The sequence below is a fragment of the Falco rusticolus genome, chromosome 15, assembly GCF_015220075.1.
Source record: "Falco rusticolus isolate bFalRus1 chromosome 15, bFalRus1.pri, whole genome shotgun sequence".
Lineage (NCBI taxonomy): Eukaryota > Metazoa > Chordata > Aves > Falconiformes > Falconidae > Falco > Falco rusticolus.
In genome coordinates, this window is record NC_051201.1 from 5,385,493 (window position 1) to 5,405,773 (window position 20,281).

The 20,281-nt window shown below is 42.5% G+C and overlaps 1 protein-coding gene across 1 annotated transcript in view; it reads right to left on the minus strand.

The window, feature by feature from the left end:
- Positions 1-19,035, minus strand: part of PLCG2 (phospholipase C gamma 2) — a 67,897-nt gene extending 48,862 nt beyond the window's left edge. The window contains exons 1-2 of the mRNA XM_037408758.1: positions 18,919-19,035; positions 12,903-13,141 (exon numbers count right to left, since the gene is read on the minus strand). Coding sequence (XP_037264655.1) covers positions 12,903-13,098 — 196 coding nt within the window. The 5' untranslated portion in view covers positions 13,099-13,141; positions 18,919-19,035. The remainder of the gene's footprint in view (positions 1-12,902; positions 13,142-18,918) is intronic.
- Between the last annotated feature and the right edge of the window lie 1,246 nt (positions 19,036-20,281).

Below are 20,281 nucleotides of genomic sequence, written 5' to 3' on the forward strand. Positions count from 1 at the left end.
AAAAACTGCAACATGTTTCAGACTCAAATCAGTAGATTAACCGTACCAATTTAGCTGTTACACAGTTAACTTTTTATAGCACAATCTGTCACTGAACAATTAAAATGTAACTTTATGCCTGTACCAGAACTACCAGCACAGCACCTAGAACACTCTTTTATCTTCCTAGTGCCTTTAAGTACTAGAGCCTTCCTTCTTCCTAATCCCATGTCCAAACTGCAGAGCTGTATCCTCACCTGGCTTCACGTTCCTGGGACCTGATACACCTGAAAAAAGCACAGACCTGGACATATGCAGCTTGCAGGGTCAGATCAGGTCCAACATGCTTGCAGGTGTGATTCCCATAAAATAGTGCAAGATTCATTCATTTCCCAGGGAAATATAAATCAAAGTATGCCCTGTAGAGATGTTGACTCACACCCAGCAAGACAATAAGGACATTCCCAATGTATTCAGTCCCCAGTTTAGAAGTCTAGTGCCACTCTGAAACCCCTACAGTACTAGTTTACATTTCATTCATTCTCTTACGTGGTTATTTCTACAGGTTAAAAGGGACTCCTTGGCAGCCTCATCAGTCAGCTATTGATTCTGACAACTCCCTCAAGCAGCTCTTTAACAAGACTGGACTCCAAGGCACGTTCAATTACCATCCTGTCTCAGGCTCTGATCTGGGCATGCAGTATTTGTGGCAGTTCAGAGCCTGAAGCTGCTCAACTTCAGCTCCTGCTGTTGTGTGTTGTTCAGCAAATCAGTTAATTCAATGGATCATTACACTACTACATAGCTACTTTCCAAAGACTGCACAGATTAATTGCTCAGTGCCTTCCTGAGCGTCTGCTAGAGCTCTTTACTGCCATAAACTTAACAATAAACTTTTGATCCTTGACACCTCCACCGATCTCTATTCAAATGACCTGGCAGTAGTGATCACATTTAGTCACACACTTATAAACTATGAATTGCTGTGACCTGTCCTTCAGTTACACTTAGAGGCAGACAGTAAAACAAAACTTGGATTCTACTACAGCAGGTGCCATGCAAGCTCAGCAGAAGACAAGACATAAGGTAAGCACAGGGAAAAAATGATGTGAACAGGAGAACTGGGGGGGGGGCACGAATGATAGGGGATGACTGTGATCAAAAAAAAAACCAAAACCCACGCAACACCACTGTGCCCCTCATTCCAGAAGTGAGCAAACCAGCACTGGTATTCAAAGGGGTAAGTTCTGTCTCTGTCCACCCCTGTGCTCAAGCAACACCCACCTGTGGTTGGGAGCACAACCACTCAACACCCAGACAGGCAGTTGGGTGAGGGAACGGCCCCTGCTTAAAACCAGCCAACACTAACAGCAGAACACCTTACGTTAGCTGGAGGCACTCAAGTTTACCATAGGAAGCCGTGTTTGCATAGATCAGCTTTGGTCAAGTCACATAATTTTAGGCTGGAAAGTCATGCAGATTGTATATACATGGGGTAAGTCAAAAAATCTTAGAGGCTGTCAAACTAGCAAGGTATCCTTGACTTAATAAACAGTATAAGCTGAGTTCCACTGAGACTGGCATAATGGACTACAGGGTCTTGTGTGATCAGGCTCCTGACTCAAAAGTCCAAAGTCCCCACGAGTCTTTCAGTGTCTGTGGCCACAAACAATGCTTGGATCAGACCTCAGAGTTATGTGCTTAATGAAGGACAAGAAAAAGCCTACAGAGAGATTCAAAGGAGGCTTACAGAGTCAGAAATCAGGCCATGAACATTATTTATTCAGCAGATATTTTCAGTAATTTTCAAGAAGGCTAAAGGGAAACTATTGGCAATCTTTTGGAGAGGAAAATAAGAGACACTGATCACCTAAGTGCTGTGGACTGAGACACGGGGTGGGCATTCTCTAGATGAATATATTCACATTTTCATTTGTATGTACATATAGCAACATTCTGCACTTCAGAGTTTTCAGAATCCGTAATTTTTTTGAGCAATTTGCATAACAAAATATTCCAAAGAGGGTTTCATCTCAGGAAGGCAGAAACTGCCCCCTGCAACATGAGCTATGTGCAAATGAGCACCCAGCGAGTGAAGAAAGCCTTTAGTATCTTTTTGCAAATGTACTCCAGGGTGGTTAGTGAGGACAATGGCTTTGTTCACACTTCTGGAGAATTAAAAATTAACTACACAAGGTGTGTCTTAACAGCTTGTTTTATTCAGAGCAGCAATGAAACACAGTTCTCATGCAACTCTAAAGGGAACAAGGTGAGGCTTCTCTCAGAGGAGAAAGTCACATGAAAGCAAAAATCTCCTGCCGCGTGACAGTACAGATCGGGCATGGAAAGTAATTCAGCTCACAGAAACAGTGAAATTTAGCGAGAAATTCAGTTGCCCCAGGAAGTCATCACAGGTAAGCCACAAAATTATCTGAAAACACGGTTACAAGGATGGAACATGAGAAATAGTGTGCTGCATCTTGAGAAAGCACACATGACTAGCTTTCCAAGGGGTCCTCTGGGGATTTAGCTGTGTGACTGACATAAGGCTTAGAGAAGCGCACCTTTTAAACCCACAGGTTTTTAAGTAATCAGGTCACACAGAGCTGCCATGTACAGTAACAACAAAATACCATTAAATTAATAACTTCTCACTGGACTGCTCAGCAGAGTAACAACATATTACAGCCCTTCCCAGTTTGCACTCTGAATTCAAGGGGCCCATACATCTCAAATGGCTGTTGGCTTCATACTAAAAATTAAAAGGCACCTTCACCAAATGAGATGAGAATATCCTAACTTTTACATATGTGCCCATAAAAGTTTACATTCTACTCCATGCAACAAAACAAACCAGAAATGTTGCCATGTAAAACTTCGAGGAAAGTGTACCATAGTACCTACATCTCGCTCTCACTTTGAACACAATCACATTGGGGTGCTCAGGTCTATGAAGTTAATTCCATCCCCATTTGCTGGCTGCCCACGACAGGAAGTCTGGTCATTGTAAGTTAGCATTAAGCATTGCTTAACTGAGCTGCTAAAGGGAAGAAATTATTTGAAAACAGCTAAAAGCTACACATGTTCATTTTTTCATTTGACCACAGAAACCAAGCTCTAAATACTCAGCTGAAGACGCACACAAAGATCCCCTGGGGGGATGGATTGCTGAAGCACAGCAACTTCGAAACAGAAAAAAGGTGAATTTTAATGCTCCTTTGAAAAGATACTCCATAAAGTGCAAGATGTAGATTCATTTTTGCAATGACATACAGCTTTTGAAAAGTATTCAGAATACAGAAAGAAAATTACAGAATATGAACTTGAGGTTTTCAATATGAGTTAAGTTTATTAGTTTATTGCTTTATGTCTGAAACAGTAAGGAAATTCAGACAGAAGAAATTCTGTTAGCAAAAAAAAAAACCCTCACTCCTACAAATTAGCAAGGTCAAGTCTAACACTGAAGCCAATGGAAGCCCTCATTTCACATTCCTCAGCAGAATACGTAGATACCATCACTTCTCCCAGAAAGGTACAGATGCTGTAAATGTTTACACCATCTTCTCCAAGGGGAAAAAAAAAAAAAAAAAAAAAAAAGGTTTCCACCAGACAGGAAGTTCATGTAAGCATTAACAATTCTACTGATTAAATGACTGAGCTATTTAACCTATGGGGAAAAAAAACCCAACATCTATGTTTAAGAATATAAGCCACTTGCATAAATACCCTCTTAGGTGTTAGTTTTTTGTAAGTTTCTCCAATGTATCTGACAGCCAAAAGCATGCACAGAACTAAAAATTGCTCCCTTCAGCAGGTCATTTTAGCAAAGATTTTAAAAGCAAAATTAGCAAATTTTAATTCCAGGGAAAACACACTGCAGGATAAAATTAATAAAATACAACAATAAAGATTAAGAAAGCCACAGCCCTTGTTAGCTAGACTAGCCCCACCTGTACCTAAGTATGTACGTAAGATTGCCATTACATTAAAATATACATCCCTGCATTTCACCTCTCCCCGTAAACTGTATGTGGCCTGATCTGGTCCTGTTATCTACATGACTATATTACAGATGCACTGCTTCTCCAATGAGCTTTGATCATTAAATAGCCAGGTGCAACATTTTGCAGAAACTAGTGATTTCTGCTTGGCAATGTAACAATCTGAAAACACAAACACAGTGTAATCTTGCAGTTGAGAAAAAACACAGCAGTTCCCACAGGTTCTAGTTTTATATATAATGTAAATTTACTAATTTAGCTACTTGCTTCCATCCACTCCCTTTCTTAATATATATGTGAAAGATGAAAGTTCAATTTGGTTTTATGTTTTTTTAAAAAAAAAAATCAGGGTTTTTTATTTGTCCAAAAGAGAAGAAATTCTGTAAAATCTCTTTTCAGCAGGAAGAAAATCTCAAGTAAACTTAATCTTTGATAATTCTTTTTTATACGTTAGACGAAAGATCAGTAACAATAAATGAACTTGATATGGCAAATGTATTTTAAAAGTAGGCTACGGTCATTTTGTTCTAAAAACTCTGGAAAATCATTACAGGAAAAAAAAAAAACCACAGGAGAACAGAGAATGTGAATTTAGCAGTCCAACTCAATCCTAAAATAAAATGTTACACATTTCAATTAAAAATGGAAAAAGGTGTAAGATGGTTCTACTGCATTAATAAAGGTCTAACTGAAGACAAAAGAAATTGTCACTATGTGTTATACTGGGGCATATCATTAGCACCAGAAGTCTCAATTTAAGCCGTCTTTATTCCTCTGCTTCGTAATTTTGCAGTTAACTTCGTTGACAAGAGGTTCCCAAACACAGGTATTTCATTCTCTGAGAAACAGAAAGTTTTCAAAATAAATTAATATTAATACATTATACCCTTTTCTCTTTCAACCTTACCTATACTCTAACCTCTTGGTCTACATACAGAAAGAGTATTTTAACAGCTGATATACGACCTTTTTCTAAACATGGCCCTCCAGCGATTTAAACCTACTTCTTGTTATGTGCTTGCATAACTAAATGATCGCTAGACATTTTTCTCTTCAGTATTTTGCAATAAATCCAAGAAGATCAAAAAAAGATAGGTGATCTTTCTTTTACAAGGATTAAGAGATTAAAATATGGTTTATATCATTTTACCAAAGCAAGTCACCTCTTCACATTAAAAAAAAAATCCTAGGTAATCAAAAAAACAGAAATCTTACATCCTCAACAGAATCTTCCTTGAAACGTGCAAACTTATGTTACAGAGAAACACATACTTGTACATTCAAGGAAGGCACCACAGATTGCTTGGAGCATAAATTCTCTTAACTGTGATTCGTCACTTAACACAAGGATTCACGGAATAGTATGCAGAAACTCACATATTTTCCAGTGACTAATCGAACTCTAGTCGCCACAAACTTTCCCTTAATAATTGTCCTTAAAGCACTTCGCATCTGACAAAGAATGAAATATCCATTATGGATCAGCTTCCTGGACATTTACACCTTGCATATACTGGCTCTACAAACTTCAATACCATAATCTCTTTGGGCCCTAATTTATTCACATGCATATAAATGTGTATACCACAATATGAGGAAATTTAGGAGCCTTATTTGGTAGTACTGAAATGCACCCTCAGTCAGCAAACCCCAGGTGATGGGGGTACTGACAAGCACTTCTCAGTCTTCGCTGCCCCTTCCTTACCCTCTGCCTTTCACTGCAGTACTCCAGTAGTTCCCTCCACCACTATCTCAGCTATGACAGTATACTTGTCTGTGGGCCACTTGGTATCCTAGTGAAGAAACAGCACGGCAGAGTAGCCGATGTGGAGGAAGGAGTGACCCCGGGATACAACACACACCCATAGTGGATCCAACCTGTGACAGTTTGGAGAGGGGAGAAACAGCACGGGGCAGGGGAGCGGGGCGGGGGGGTGACCCAAGGGCCAGCGTGCAGAGCCATACACAGTTGTAAAGGGTAAACATACAATAAATACACACAGCAGATCCATAAGGAAGAGACACGCTAAGCAACACACTGCGATAAATCATGCTGGTAAGTCACAGCTCCACAGTCATGTATCTAGTATGCATAAGTTAATTTCTACAAGAAAAGTGTCCATTAAGAATTAAAAAAGCAATCAATCACCTCTGTACAAGGAGACTGGAGCTTCCTTCTCTCATGTGTTGGTAAAGCTAAAGTTACTTTAGCTCTACCATAGTTTCCAAGATCTGTAGTTCTTAAGTTGCAAACTCATGAACTTAAAATTGTCAATAAAACCTATAGGTAAATGATCCACAGTCAAGTCATACTGGGTCCTGCTTGCACTAGGGTTATCACTCGAAGAAAAACACATTCCCCACACCACACATTGTCCCCTGCTACATAATCAAAGTTGCCAAATGCCTTCCCCAGCACCAGGCAGCTTCTAAGTCAGCGGTGCTACAGCAAGGAAAAGAGGGGGAAGACTGTGGTCCACCCTGAACTCCTAACAGATTTGTTTATTTTTCCTGGCAATGGTATCTGATACCAGATGCAGATCTAGTGCTGTGGGTTTTAGACTCATGGCCCTGCAAAAAATGGTCCTTTATTTCTGTGCTGTCTTTTACACTCAAAATTCTTCTCAAAGTTCAAATTATATTTTTACATTTACAATGCTTTGCAACAGAACTCCTATACTTAAACCAACTGTATAGATGAAATAACCAAAGTACAAAAAAAAAAAAATAATAATGCTGCCTCGGAGTTAGGAAGCTGGTGTTATTATGCTTTTTATATACACAATGGCCAGAGCAAGAGACTCCAGCAGATAGTAATTCAGAGCAGGAACTAAACTTTGCTCTGGAGGAGCCTTTCATTCTCTCAACTGACTATCTGGGCAAGACTAGCCTTTTAAGTTACCAGCTTAATACTAGGCTGTGAAAATATTCCCTCAAACTTATTTCACACACAGACAGAAGTACCATTCCTGTTCATAACCCCCAGCCCCCAAGACACTAGGTATTCTGCATCAGAGTCACTAACCTTTCAGTGGGGCAGTACTATTGCAACACTCACCAAAACTTACTTCTTATCCAAGAAACAGCAAACTTCTCCTATTGTAATCAATGACACAGGGTCCGCTGAAACCAGAATTAGTGTGCACACCAAGAAATATAAATAGAGGGGAAAAAACCCCAACCAACACAATGGCTTCAAAGCATGGGTGGTCTGATGAAGTATTAATATGCCACTGCAACATACAAAGCACAAGGGCAAGGGCAAAACAAACAAAACCCACACAACTCCTCAAGGGAAAAACATCTGTCATCAGAAGTTGAACCAATCTTTTGGCACTTATGACCTAGGTAACTTAGGATCAAAAGCACTGAGATTCCAAACCCCGCAAGCAGTCCCATAGCCCACCTAGCAAAATTTAGGTTATCTTTTAACAGTTTAAAATTAGGACAATGCAGAATACAAAGAAATGCCATTAATAACTGAGAGGCAGAAGAAAAAGCTCCGACATTTTGTAGCCAGTGTCTAGAAGTATTTCCCTCAGATGATCTTAGAGCTATTAGGGCATCTAAAATGTCTCTGTATATAGAACAATAGCCAGATGACTAAAAGAAGTCCAAGCATGGGTGAACACAGTTACATCTAGCTGAGACCTGCTTCCTTTAGCTATTTGCATAGCTCTCTGCAGGCCCACATACGGAAGCACATGTTGCTGGCATTCGTTTTAATATACTAATGATACCCTGTATGCTAAACATCCACGATAAAAACATTTCTCAAAGGTTCATTGCTCCCTTTATCCATTTCAGTCTTGACAACAGGTTGTACTGGCCCCAGCTGATGCAGGAAAGGCATACATAAGGAACTCTAAAGTCTTAGCTGTTGACTAAAAGAGCAGCAGCACTAAAAACCTTCCTGGCTTCCACTAAATCTGAAAAACGCTCCAGGATGGGCAGGCCTCTTTCCACAGCTAATCTTTCCTCTTTCATCCAAAAGGAAACTTGAAGTTCCCACAAAATGGAAGATATGGTCAAATATTATTTAACATTTCTTGAAATCTGCTCATTTACCAGTCTCTCCTAACTTTACAGGCTAAAATGAAAGGAAAGATACCCCACAGTCACTTAACTTTATCTTTCTTTGGGCCTACAAAGTATTACATTTAAAAACAGAATCACAGTAAACCCAAGAACCACAGATTGTACGAAAGGATGACAGTTTCCTTACAAACAGCAAAATCTACTGTTTTCACCAAGTCTGATTTCTTTGGACGAACTCAACAGCTCACTTGACCTCATGAAAATTGAAATATCACCCAAGAACTAACTTGACTTGAACAACTCTTGACTGCACAGTTCTAAAAGAAAGAAAGTGTTCATGCACAGGTTACCAACACTGGTAAGACAACTCAGGAAGGGTGTGAGGAGACACTGATGTGTTGCTCCTTCCCCCTTCTTGCAGGTGGGCAGAGAGGACTAGCCTTTTTAGAAGAGCTGGTACGCAATGCTCCCTTCCTAATTTGTAAAGCTAGAACTTACCAGAAGCTAAAATAAAACGCTCTATCTGAAGAATTAAGAAATCATGTAGCACCGTTCTCAGCACCGCAATAACTCCCAAGGTAACAAAAAAAGTGACCAAAAACCTCAGCTGCTCTATTAAAAGTGAGGGGACTTAATCAGCTTAACATTTGGCCTTTTGTTCTACTGTTCAAATAACTTATCGTTCCCTTAAGGACACAAACAACCTATATTCTTTCATCTAGAGGAAAATACAGAGGTTTCTCCCCAGTCCATTTCTGTTAGAAAACTCCTTTTGTATACAGCGAGTCAAGTCCTTCAGAAGGTCAATAAAAAACCTCCAGTATTTAGACATTGTGTGGTCTGAGCTGCATAACTAAGACAGAGACTGTTTAAATCAGATTTTCTAGCCTTTGTATACCCTCACCTCTTACCACACCAAAGGCCTCGGTCTAGAAAGGGTTTTGTGAGGAGAGGTATCTCCATTTTACTTACTCATCCAGGGAAACACACCTGCACTGAGCAGGAAACAGCCATAATTTTAGCAGCTCTTTTTGCTCTGCTCTAAACAGAAATGCTGACGGTTTTTTTTACAAAAGGGATCTTTCCAAGAATAATGCAATTTAAAATACACAGTACTGCCACATTCAGGGCCATGGGGTCGTCTAAACATCTATATCAGTATAGCTAATCCTACATCTCCCTTGCATGGGTCAGTTTATTCCAGAATAAGGGTAGCTGTCTTTTTGTTGTCATGAGATTTAACTTAAATCACTTCCAAAATACTAGTAACCAAACTTGAAAAAGGCCCTTGTAATAATTATAAACAACTCTGGCTTAGAAGAATTTGAACATCCTTCACACATTTACAGTTCACCTGCAAGAAAATCAGCACTATAGTTACCATCACCACAGAGGGCAGTTAGAGAAAAAGCTTTTTTTTTTTCTCTCTTCTTAATTTCCAACAGAAGAATATTAAAATAAAGTATAAAAGTTGGCCTCCATTTTCTCTATCTATTAGCAGCCTATTTTTGTATCCCAACACTTAAGAACTCTCCTCACTATCTGCTTTAGAAACACAAACACCACAGCAGTTGCAAACATTCAGTTTTCTGCCTTCTGTTAAAGAGCAGTTGCCAAACCTGAGTTAAAATTGTGCACACACAACAGGAAGCCATTAACTTTTCTACTCGTACTGAATATTAATTCTTACTGGACTGTAGCACATGCAAATAGCAATCATTAAGATCACATCATGAATATTATTTCTTGTACAGCACAAGCATATTAAACAATATAATACTTAAGATGACAGTTCTATGCCCTCAGCCACTTAAAAAAAAAAAAACCAAACTTTTTTTATTTTTCACGAAGTCAACACAATCCACCAGTGAATACTTGGGGTCATTCGTATATACAAGTCATAACAACTTTTCTCCTACCACAAAGTTAGTATTATCTCCTCAGTATAGCTCCAGAGAGATAAAAGTTTTAATTCCCATTATCAGTATTCAAGAAGTCTATCCAATTAATTATCAAATATGAAAGCTACAAATCCATAAATTTTTCCACTTTCCAAGAAAAAAAAAAAAGCAAGCCTGAGTCTCAGTCAAAAGAAGCAATAGCAACATTTAAATAACTAACTAAATAAAGTATCTCCTTCCTCTTCAGCAAAAACACTGTCAGCAAGTTAGAGCTGCAGCGACTTCCATTTCAAGAAGATCAGATAGAGCTCATGGTAAATTGTAACAACAGTTTGTACCATATTCTGAAAAAATGCCTGCAAAGTAAGTCTTGTTTTGGGCAGATGTGTTGCTTTTTAAGACAACAAAACAGTATTTTGCATATATATGCTTTAGAGTATGACATATTCTCAGACCTAAAGTTTCCATCGTTATGAAGGCCACTTAAATGTTGCTCAATTTTTTTTAAAAAACTGCTACAGTACTATAGTTTTGGGGAAGAGAAATGGATGGTCTTTGTGCAAGTCACAGGTCTGTAGCTATATCCCCCGTTCCAGTCATGACTGCCTGTGTAACTGCAAGCAAGTCATTACCCTGCTGGATTATCCAGGTGTAGAAGTCAAATTACAATATTTAAAAGAAGTGTTAAAATCTAGGCATAGAGCAAACAATTATCAGGACATACTACCACAAACACACACCACCCCCAGGAAGCTTTGATAAAAGATTACAGGTCAAGCACTGAAAAAGTTGACCCCAAAATCTGGAACACACAGATCGTACAGCTTTAAATTCAGCCCCTACGAGAAAGTCTTCAGCTACAAGACCACATATTGTTTTTGCCAGAGGACTCTTTAATACCTCATTCACCCACTGAGTGGTAATTTTCTGGGTTTTTTTAATCTTATTGCTCTGTGCATAACCCCAGGCTTTATTTGCTAAGCATACTCAAGCCATGCTGTCACAAATGAATTACTCATCTCATGACTTTTTTTTTTTTTTTGGCACACCTCACTTCGGGATCTAAGCATATGAGAGCCAGTAATGTACTTGCATTCATGCATGTCATTATAGGAAGCAATAATTACCCTCATTTTCCACACGAGAAAATGGGGCACTGCAAGATTATGATCCAGGGTACCTGTTAATTAGGTTGTCCAGACCTGTCTGCTTTTACCCAGAACACTGCCTATGACCATATTTTCACCACCAACGATAACAACATTCTCCAGACAACCAGTCTTTCATTCCATTACATTACATTTCCAGTTGCAGGTTCCTGTCTCATTCCTTGTGCAGACTGGATCAATGGAAACAGTAACAAACAGAGGTAATACTTGTAAGTAAGGAGCATGAACAGAAGCTGCACAGACAATCCAAAAATCATACTTCTCAGTGCTTGTCTCTGCAACCTTACAGATCAATGCATTTTTAACGTGCTGTGTATTTACCAAAAGAAAACCCAAAACCCAACACCCTTCTAAAAATCCACAATTCGAACAAACCCCATTCTTCTCCCTCCTGGTTTCTCTCACGTTAGTGTGTACTCACATCCAGGGCAAACACCAGGAGCATGGCCCTGTCTGTTGCACTAGTAGAGTAAGTAACTGATGCCAGTCACAGTTGCTCTATGCATAGGGTAGCACTGAAACAGTACCAGGTAGTTTTTTTTTACCACTGGACTTCACGTACGTGTAGTCAAGCTCACTAAACAGTAAGACGCTATAGGGAGAAACACCTGCTTTATTCTCCATATCTGTGTCTTCCCCCACCACTCCCTAATTATGCCTCAGTCTTTCTTCCATTCATAAACTCCTTTTCTTCTCTCAGGCCTTAATTAACTTGTTTCTCACTGAAATCCCTGCCTCTGCCCAGTAAGTTAGATTCTTGCCTCTGTAGTTTCTCCATTCCGTATTTATTCTCTCATGCCAACAAAGCTCAACCTTCCCAGCTCTCCAACTCCAAACTGCAATTTCTTACCACGATTTCTTTTCCCAAATAGCCCCAGTTCCCCAACTACAAGCTTCTCCTGTTAGCCAAGGCTGACCAACAAATGATTCTGGCAATTCAGGCAAACAATTAAATTCCTATATTGTGGACAAACATCATTTAGCATTTACAAAGTAAAATCTTGCCAGTAATAAATAAAAAACAGTTACCACTTAGTCATATGCAAACACTGTAATGACATTATACTAATAGGAGCTGTAGAAATCCCAGAAAGCACAGGCTGAGCTTGCTTGACATCAGCCGTGTTCAGAAAGAACTGAAGATTAGCCTCACTTTATTCTTCTACCATATCTTTTGCAGCCCTGTGTGGCTTTACACTCCCCTTCTATTTCCTGACCTTGTTATAAATAGTGGGTTTAGTCAGTTCAGATACCAACTAAATAGACAGTATCGAGAAAGGACCTTGAAACAGTTTCTTGTATCTCACAGCTTCATCCTCCTAAATCATTGGTACTTTGCAATAATGACCCTAAATAATTATTTCTGTCCTGAAACAGAAAATTCCCTGAAAACCAGAATTTTTAATTCAGTGTCCTTGTATTTGGAGGATTTTTCCTTTCTGAAGGGAGGAGGAGTAAAGTAACACTCTCCCGAATTTACAAGATATCTTGATGCTTAATGATGGAATATAGCAGTCACTCAGTAACTCAGTTCAGAGAACCCAAGCACTATCATATTCAAAGATGAATACTCTTGAGAACAGGGCTTAGGGTCAAACACTATAATCCTATTTAGGTAGTGTTAGATACCTCAATAACAAGCTGCAGGAGATTCTTCACCTACATTGCAACAATTGAAAATATTCTCAGCAAATTGCTGAACTTTTTTCAGCCAAAAACTTCATTATGTTAACAAAGTCTCATTAAATCAATACTTGACAATTACATCAATCAATTAGGAACTCCAAGTTGAGGTGTACTTTGCAAATACTCACAGAAACCTTCAATCTTGTCAGCTGTCTTGCTCCATGCTACCTGCCTGGTTTCCATGATGACTTGAATAGTCCTCCTTTCTGGACTACTCTTCTTAAGACTGAATACTGTCATAACAGTTCCCAGCTCCAAGGTCCTTTTGATCTGGCTTTTCTCATACTCTGGTAGCGCTCCGTAGTCTATACTCTTTCTAGGCATTTTTTACTTTTTTCTTAATCAAACTCTTATGGTTTTCAGTGTCCTGGAAAAGAAAAAGAAAGAAAAGGGAGAAAATTCAGTATTTAAAACATCTTTTTTTTTCTTTAAAAGTCACATTTGTTTAAGTTAAAGCTACGTAATAGAGACTCCTACCCATTCAAATACAAGGCAGGTCCACAGCTAACATTAACAGCATCCTTGCCGATTTATCCCGAAAGAAATTATGAAGAGTCTTCCCAGTGGGTGGTAGAAGTGACACTTTGGTAGACACACTACTGTAAAATCTATTAAAAACAAAGAGCTGGGTGGAGCAGCTACTGCATGTGAAGAATTACAATCTAAATTTCTCAGCAAGACCAATGCACCGTACCCCCAACTGCTTCCTCAGTCTTCTAACACAGAAGTAACCAGTGTTGCAGACCAAAAGAAAGTAAGCCAAGGTCTGCCGTTTAGGCCAAATACATTAAAATCACATTAAGAGACATAATTCCCTATGGTTTTATTCCTGCACAACTTCAGCTGGATGTACACCCCCATCGCTACAAATACAGATTTACATCTCCGAAGTCTCAGTATTATGCCAGAAAAATAAGTAGAAAACAAACCCCAAGAAAAATGACTGGAAGAAATACCAAATGTAAGTATACCTGAGTAATAAGGATGAGAGAGCAAAACACAAAGAATGCTAACCATTGAAATGCCAAAGAAAATAATATCTAGGTCATAACAAAGAAAGAATTTAAGCCTAAATAAAACTAAAGAACACAGCAGAAACATGGGGGGGGGGGGGCAGAAACACATGTTCAAACTAAAGCAGAACTATGTTAAAAATCTCTTCTAAAGGAGCAATATTTGGTATCTCTGTAGCATTTTCTGCCACATTTTCTACATCCTCTCATAACCAAAAACTAGTGTATTGCACAAATTGCTCAGAACATGACAGTTTATTTACCAAGCCTCCAGTTCTTCTGCCAGTATAACCAGCAGCCAAGAAAGGATTACTTCCTGGGATGCTTACACAAACAACTCTCGATTAGATAGCCAAAAATGATACCCCATACAATTATGAACAGAATCCTCTTCTGTAATATCTAGCAGGTTTTCTGCAGTATATCATTTACACATTATACATGCACATCAAATGTAAAATGTAAGCATAACACACCACATATTCTGTCCAAGTGCACTTTTACCAAAACAGCACATTGTAGCACTAGAGGTAAGGCTGCATCTCTGAAGCCTTCAAAGAGCAATACTGTTTTTCCCCCAGAAAACAACTGTTACCGGTAGGTCCAAAGTAAGACAGACTTCCTTGAACAAAGTTCCAGCCCTGACTGTATTTATCTTGATTTTGTGACTTCAAGAGTCTCCTAAGACACAAAAAATGTGCACTTCAACACTACCAAATTCCTTTCAAGCATCAGAACTTTTAGTTAAGCTACATATAGAGAGATACCTTTGTTCACAGACATTTTGTCTAACTGATATAGAGACAAAAGCAGTCCTTATCAGAAATCACCATTCCTATAGCAATTTTTTTTATTATTTTAGGGTATTTGTACAATTATGTTCCATAAAAACCTCATGAGATCCATGCAAGCTGGAAGTCAAGCTCTTTGTTCTTGAAACTGGTAATTTAACTTCCACTACTGTAAGAAATATCTGGCACTCCATTTTGTCCTAAGTATTGACAATCTAGATATCAATATGAGAAAAACAGATACTTGCAACAGATTTGAATTGTACTCAAAAAATCTTTCTACTCTCTCAGGATTTATTTATTTATTTATTATATTTCAATTGCTATCGTCAGATAACCAAAACGCTGTCCCCCATGGCGAACTGCAGCAGGTTTGTTCTTCTTCTTGCCCTGTATTACTAAAGAAGCATCAGTCTGCTGCCTGAAGAGACCTCTGAAATCTGTGAAGCCTCACAGGCTTTGCAGCAAGTGTTGCTATCTTCTTGATATTACATTAGGAGGAGCAAAGAAGTGCTGATGATTGAAACCTAGCAATCCAATGACAAGGTAACACAAGAAATAATGACATCAGCTTGCGTTATTATGAAAATTTAAACCTATATGAGACCTATATGAAAATTTAAACCAGCTAACTGTCTTCCTGAGAGCTATAAAGAAAATGAAGGGAAAATGAGTGAATACAAATACTGAAACAAACGTTGGCTATGCCTAAAATGTCTCAGCATGTACTTTTAAAATGTCATGGCTGTGTTTCTCCTACACAGCCTACTTTTCCTTACTCACATGTCAGGTGGCAGGTATTTGTGTGCATGCACCTGGGACACATCTTGGCACAAAACAGTCAAGAGAGATGCATATGCAGCAGCTCTCATAAATATTAGCAAGTTTCTGTGCTTTGGTCTCCCACACATCATTGCATCGAACAGCTAATTACAAGCCTGATTACTTCTCAGTGAGATTATTTACAAACAGGATGCCCTGGAACCTGCTCTTTCATCTGTGCACAAAGGAGGAAATGTACAAGTTTCACACAGGTAGCAGGAGCTGCTGCCGCAGAGCTCCCAACCATCCCACTTAACCACATCCCTGAGCAGGACAGGTTTAAAGAATCTCTGTGCACATGCAGCCACCATAGCATCTCCTCTGGCTCTCTTCCTCTCTCCTCAGTCCACTAGTCTCCATCATGAGCAGTTTCAGTTTCTGTGCTGATAGCTAATTCGACCATGCCAGTTCTCGCTTCCCCTTTGTAACTTCTTCCAACCCTCCTCCCCCTCACCCCATGTCACTATCTCCTGACCTGCTCTTCACTAAAGAGCCCTCATTTCTGCCGTCTCTCATTAATACCACAAAACTGTCTTCTAACAACATGTCAGTAGCTGCTTTCGGTGCAATCTGTCTGACTGTGAATCTGTCCAGTGCAATCTTTACAAACCCTTTTCAAATCCTACCACTTCAATAAACTCACCTTTTTTTTTTTTTTTTTTTTTTTTTGGGGGGGGGGGGGGGGGGGGGGGGGGGGGGGGAGGGGAGGGGAGGGAAGCTAACATAGAAGCAAACTGTCCCTTCTTACCTGCAGAGCGGCCTCTCTGCATTGCCCACAGCGAACCTGAAGCGCTCTACAACAGGAACCATGTCTCACTCCATGCTTTGCAAAACATTATACAGGTTATTTGGTGTTTAGTATCTATAAAGTTGTTATTGTAATAAGAAAATGGAGTACCCTTTCCTTATAATACTGAAAGACAAATCTATACCGCAATCCTTCAACTGAGAGGGAGCAGACAACTTTTAAGGGTAGTAAGTAACAGCAGATTTTAGCCAGAATATAACCGATCCTTGTTGATTCCCTGAAACTAGTAAAATAATCATCTAAACTATCACAAGCTTGCATCTAACAAGACAGTCATAGTCACCTTGTCTTGCTACAATGACTTGTAATGCCAGAAATGAAAGGAAGGGAAAATAAATAATAAAATTAAATTAAAATCTTTGTACAGCATCTGGTTTTCTAACAAAAAAAAACAAACAAACAAACCAACCACAACTGTCTTCTGACTTGGCCCTTTTCATTAAAAATTATCATAAACCAAACATGATGTGATTTGCAACAAGGTTTAACCATTTTAGTAACACTTCATTGCAATAACAAAAACCTCAACTTTTAAATTAGTATAGTTTTTCAGGAGACTATAACAAAATATACACCTGCTCTGCCTTTTACCATACAAGGTGTAGCTGTAAAATGAAACATGACTTAGAACAACAAGAAAAGGGGTTTCTAAATATAGCTATTTAATAAAAGGCAATGTGGCAGGGTTTTTTTGAGAGATTAATCCCTTAGTACAAAGGAACTGCCTCTCAGAGGTGGCTTCTCAAACAGTTTCCGCTGAATATAATATACTGGACTTCCCCTTTTAAAGTAGCTCTTTCTTCAAAAAGCAGAGTGAACAGTGGTTTTAGTCCAACTTAAATCCTAAGTCTAAGTCAAGTTTTTAACTTATTATGAAACAATCCTGTATCTGAGGATATATACTTCATCAGAAAAGGTGGAGAGAATATCATAATATTTGATCAATTTAACTGATTACTTCTATACTGTTTTGGCTACCTGCTCTAGTTTAACATCACAGAGAGCTTCCTAACAGTTTTACGTGTTAGGAACGTGTTAGGAAACAGTTTACGTGTTTTACGTTAGACCTCCGAAAAAAAACTAATGGAAGCCCTTGATATTAGGCCTAACCTTTTAAACATTGAGTCTTCTTACACTCACCCACAGGTGCCCCTCGGCCTTCTTACACCCATCATTGCATAACTATTTGAATCAACAATATTTTTACCCATTCACACAGCAGAACTCTGTCATGACCCTCATCACCCCATTATCTGGATACCTCTAAACCAGCAGGGTATGAGCTACAAGACACCTTTATGTGCAACAGAGGCATTACTGCTCTTCTACTGAAGCCTTACTGACGCCTGAAGTAAAAAGATCCAGCATCCCTTACATGATTCAACAAGTGAGCTAATAGTCACAGAAACATATCATAAGCTCTAGATTAGACACAGACACCAATACACGGCTCTTTCCCTTTGACTGTAGGCACTATAGGAGCTAAACTTTGATGGTGTCCTGTACCACACACAGAATTGGGACCATTTGTTGCTCTCAGTGTAAGAGTATTTTTGATACTGTTTTTTATTTAAAAGTCTGACTGATTTGGACTAAAAAGTCAGAAAGACTCACTGCAACTGACCAAGTGAACACAGACATGGAAAAAAACACCCACTCCATCTATCCCCAGACCCGTCTATTTAGTTTTCCTTCATTACGGTACTTCAGTTTCAGAAACAACCCTTCTTATCTGAAGATCAGTCAACCACTCTTAACTCCCCTTGCGAGAACACAAAGAGAGGAAAAACTGTAATAGACAAACTATAATCGTACAGACTATCAAAGAACATCTCAGAGAAGCACTGATGAATCTATGCTCTGTTACAGCTTCACCCATATGACACTGCAGGTGCTTCCCAGGCACACAAGGTCAACTAAGAAGTGCAATCCAAATGTTGACTCTAGTCAATTCATAAGTTTCTCAGTGTGCTCTGGGCACTGCAAGAGGGTTGTTGAATCCACTGCCTCCAGCTCTGCCTCTGGGTGCACTTAGGACATCACCTCACCTGAGCAGGCACTTGCCTCAGCACAGTACCAGCAGGATGGATATCCACCAGCAACACCAGTTCAGTACCACAGTGCTAATAACTCATAGTAATGCACGGCTCTTTGCACAGAGCTTTGCGACACAGCTGCTGCGCTGGGAGCCCTGTGGCCTGGCAAAAAGCCGGGGATGAAGGTGGCAGCAAGGCCGCTGCCCGGCAGGCACTGCAGCCCCAGCCCCAGGCAGGGGCCCTCAGCCCCCAGGGCCGTGCGGGGCTGCTGTCAGGCACTGGGCGACACGGCGAAGGTTTCCTTCCTTCTTCTTCGGCTGGGTGGCCCGTGGCGGAGAATGGCCAGCCACAAGGTGCGGGGTGGCAGGGTCTCCTCCGGGAGCCCCCAGAGCCCCTCGCCCCCATCAGGCCGGGCGCCCCCCCCCCGGGGCCCTCCCTCACACCCCGCGGCCCCTGCCTGCCGCCCAGCCCGCTCACGACGACAGCCCCCGCCGCCCCTCACAAGACCCTCCCTCACGCCCGCTGCCTCCACCAGGTCAAATGGGCGCAGGACGCGGCCGCCCCGTCCCAGCCCCGCGGCACCTGCTGCCCACAGGGGCCGGAGCAGGGCGGCGGCCGCCCCTCAGCGCCGCGGGGAGCGCCCCGCTGCCGGGCCACCCCGGGGCCGCCCTCACCTGCGCAGCGGCGGGGAGCTGCCCCCCGCGGCGACGCCGTGCCGGCGGCTGCGAGTGCTGGTGCGGGCGCCTCAGCTCCCCGCGCCCCGCCGCGCCTCTCCGTGGCTCCCACTTCTGCTTCTGCCGCAACCGGGAAGGGGCGGGGTCACGTGACCCCCCGCGGCCACCTACTGCCGCGCGGGGCCGGACGGGCCGGGGCAGCGGGCGGTGGTGGGGCTGGGCGCCCCTCAGCCCGCCCGGCGCCCCCTCAGCCCGCCCCGGCGCCCCTCACTCACACGGCCCCGGCGCCCCCTCAGCCCGCCCGGCGCCCCTCACTCACACCGCCCCGGCGCCCCCTCACACCGCCCGGCGCCCCTCACTCACACCGCCCCGGCGCCCCTCAGCCCGCCCGGCGCCCCTCACTCACACCGCCCCGGCGCCCCCTCAGCCCGCCCGGCGCCCCTCACTCACACCGCCCCGGCGCCCCCTCACACCGCCCGGCGCCCCTCACTCACACCGCCCCGGCGCCCCTCAGCCCGCCCGGCGCCCCTCACTCACACCGCCCCGGTGCCCCTCACTCACACCGCCCCGGCGCCCCTCAGCCCGCCCGGCGCCCCTCACTCACACCGCCCCGGCGCCCCCTCAGCCCGCCCGGCGCCCCTCACTCACACCGCCCCGGCGCCCCCTCACACCGCCCGGCGCCCCTCACTCACACCGCCCGGCGCCCCTCAGCCCGCCCGGCGCCCCTCACTCACACCGCCCCGGTGCCCCTCACTCACACCGCCCCGGCGCCCCTCAGCCCGCCCGGCGCCCCTCACTCACACGGCCCCGGCGCCCCCTCAGCCCGCCCGGCGCCCCTCACTCACACCGCCCAGCAACCGCCCCGGGGGCTCTGCCGTGCCCTGCCTCCCTCCCTCACCGAGGGGGTTAGCCAGGCCAGGAATGCTCGCCCCGGTCCCCCACCCGCCCCGGGCCGGTGTGGAGGCAAGCTCCCTACCGCCGCTGTCCGCCCAGGGCCCCGGGCACGGCCCGGTCCCCCGCAGGCACCCCGAGGCGGGACGCAGAGCCGCCGTGGCCCCCCTTGCATGCAAAGCTCATCTGTGCTTCTGCTCGCCTGAAGAGGCAATTTCATGAGCTCAGAATCGCTAAATGATTGAACAGTACCTGGAGAGTGTGGGTTTAGGAAAAGGCTTTAAAACTTTACTGTCACCGGAGTCACGTTTCCAAATTAAAATCGACTCACTTTAAGTGATGCGCTACCAAGTGCATTATACCACAACCACCTCAGCTCATGATCGGCAATGCTAGAAATATCTCCCAGTCTGGGACTCAGAAGAGTAGCGATCAGACATGGCTTACTGTTTTCAGGTCAAGCCCTGATACT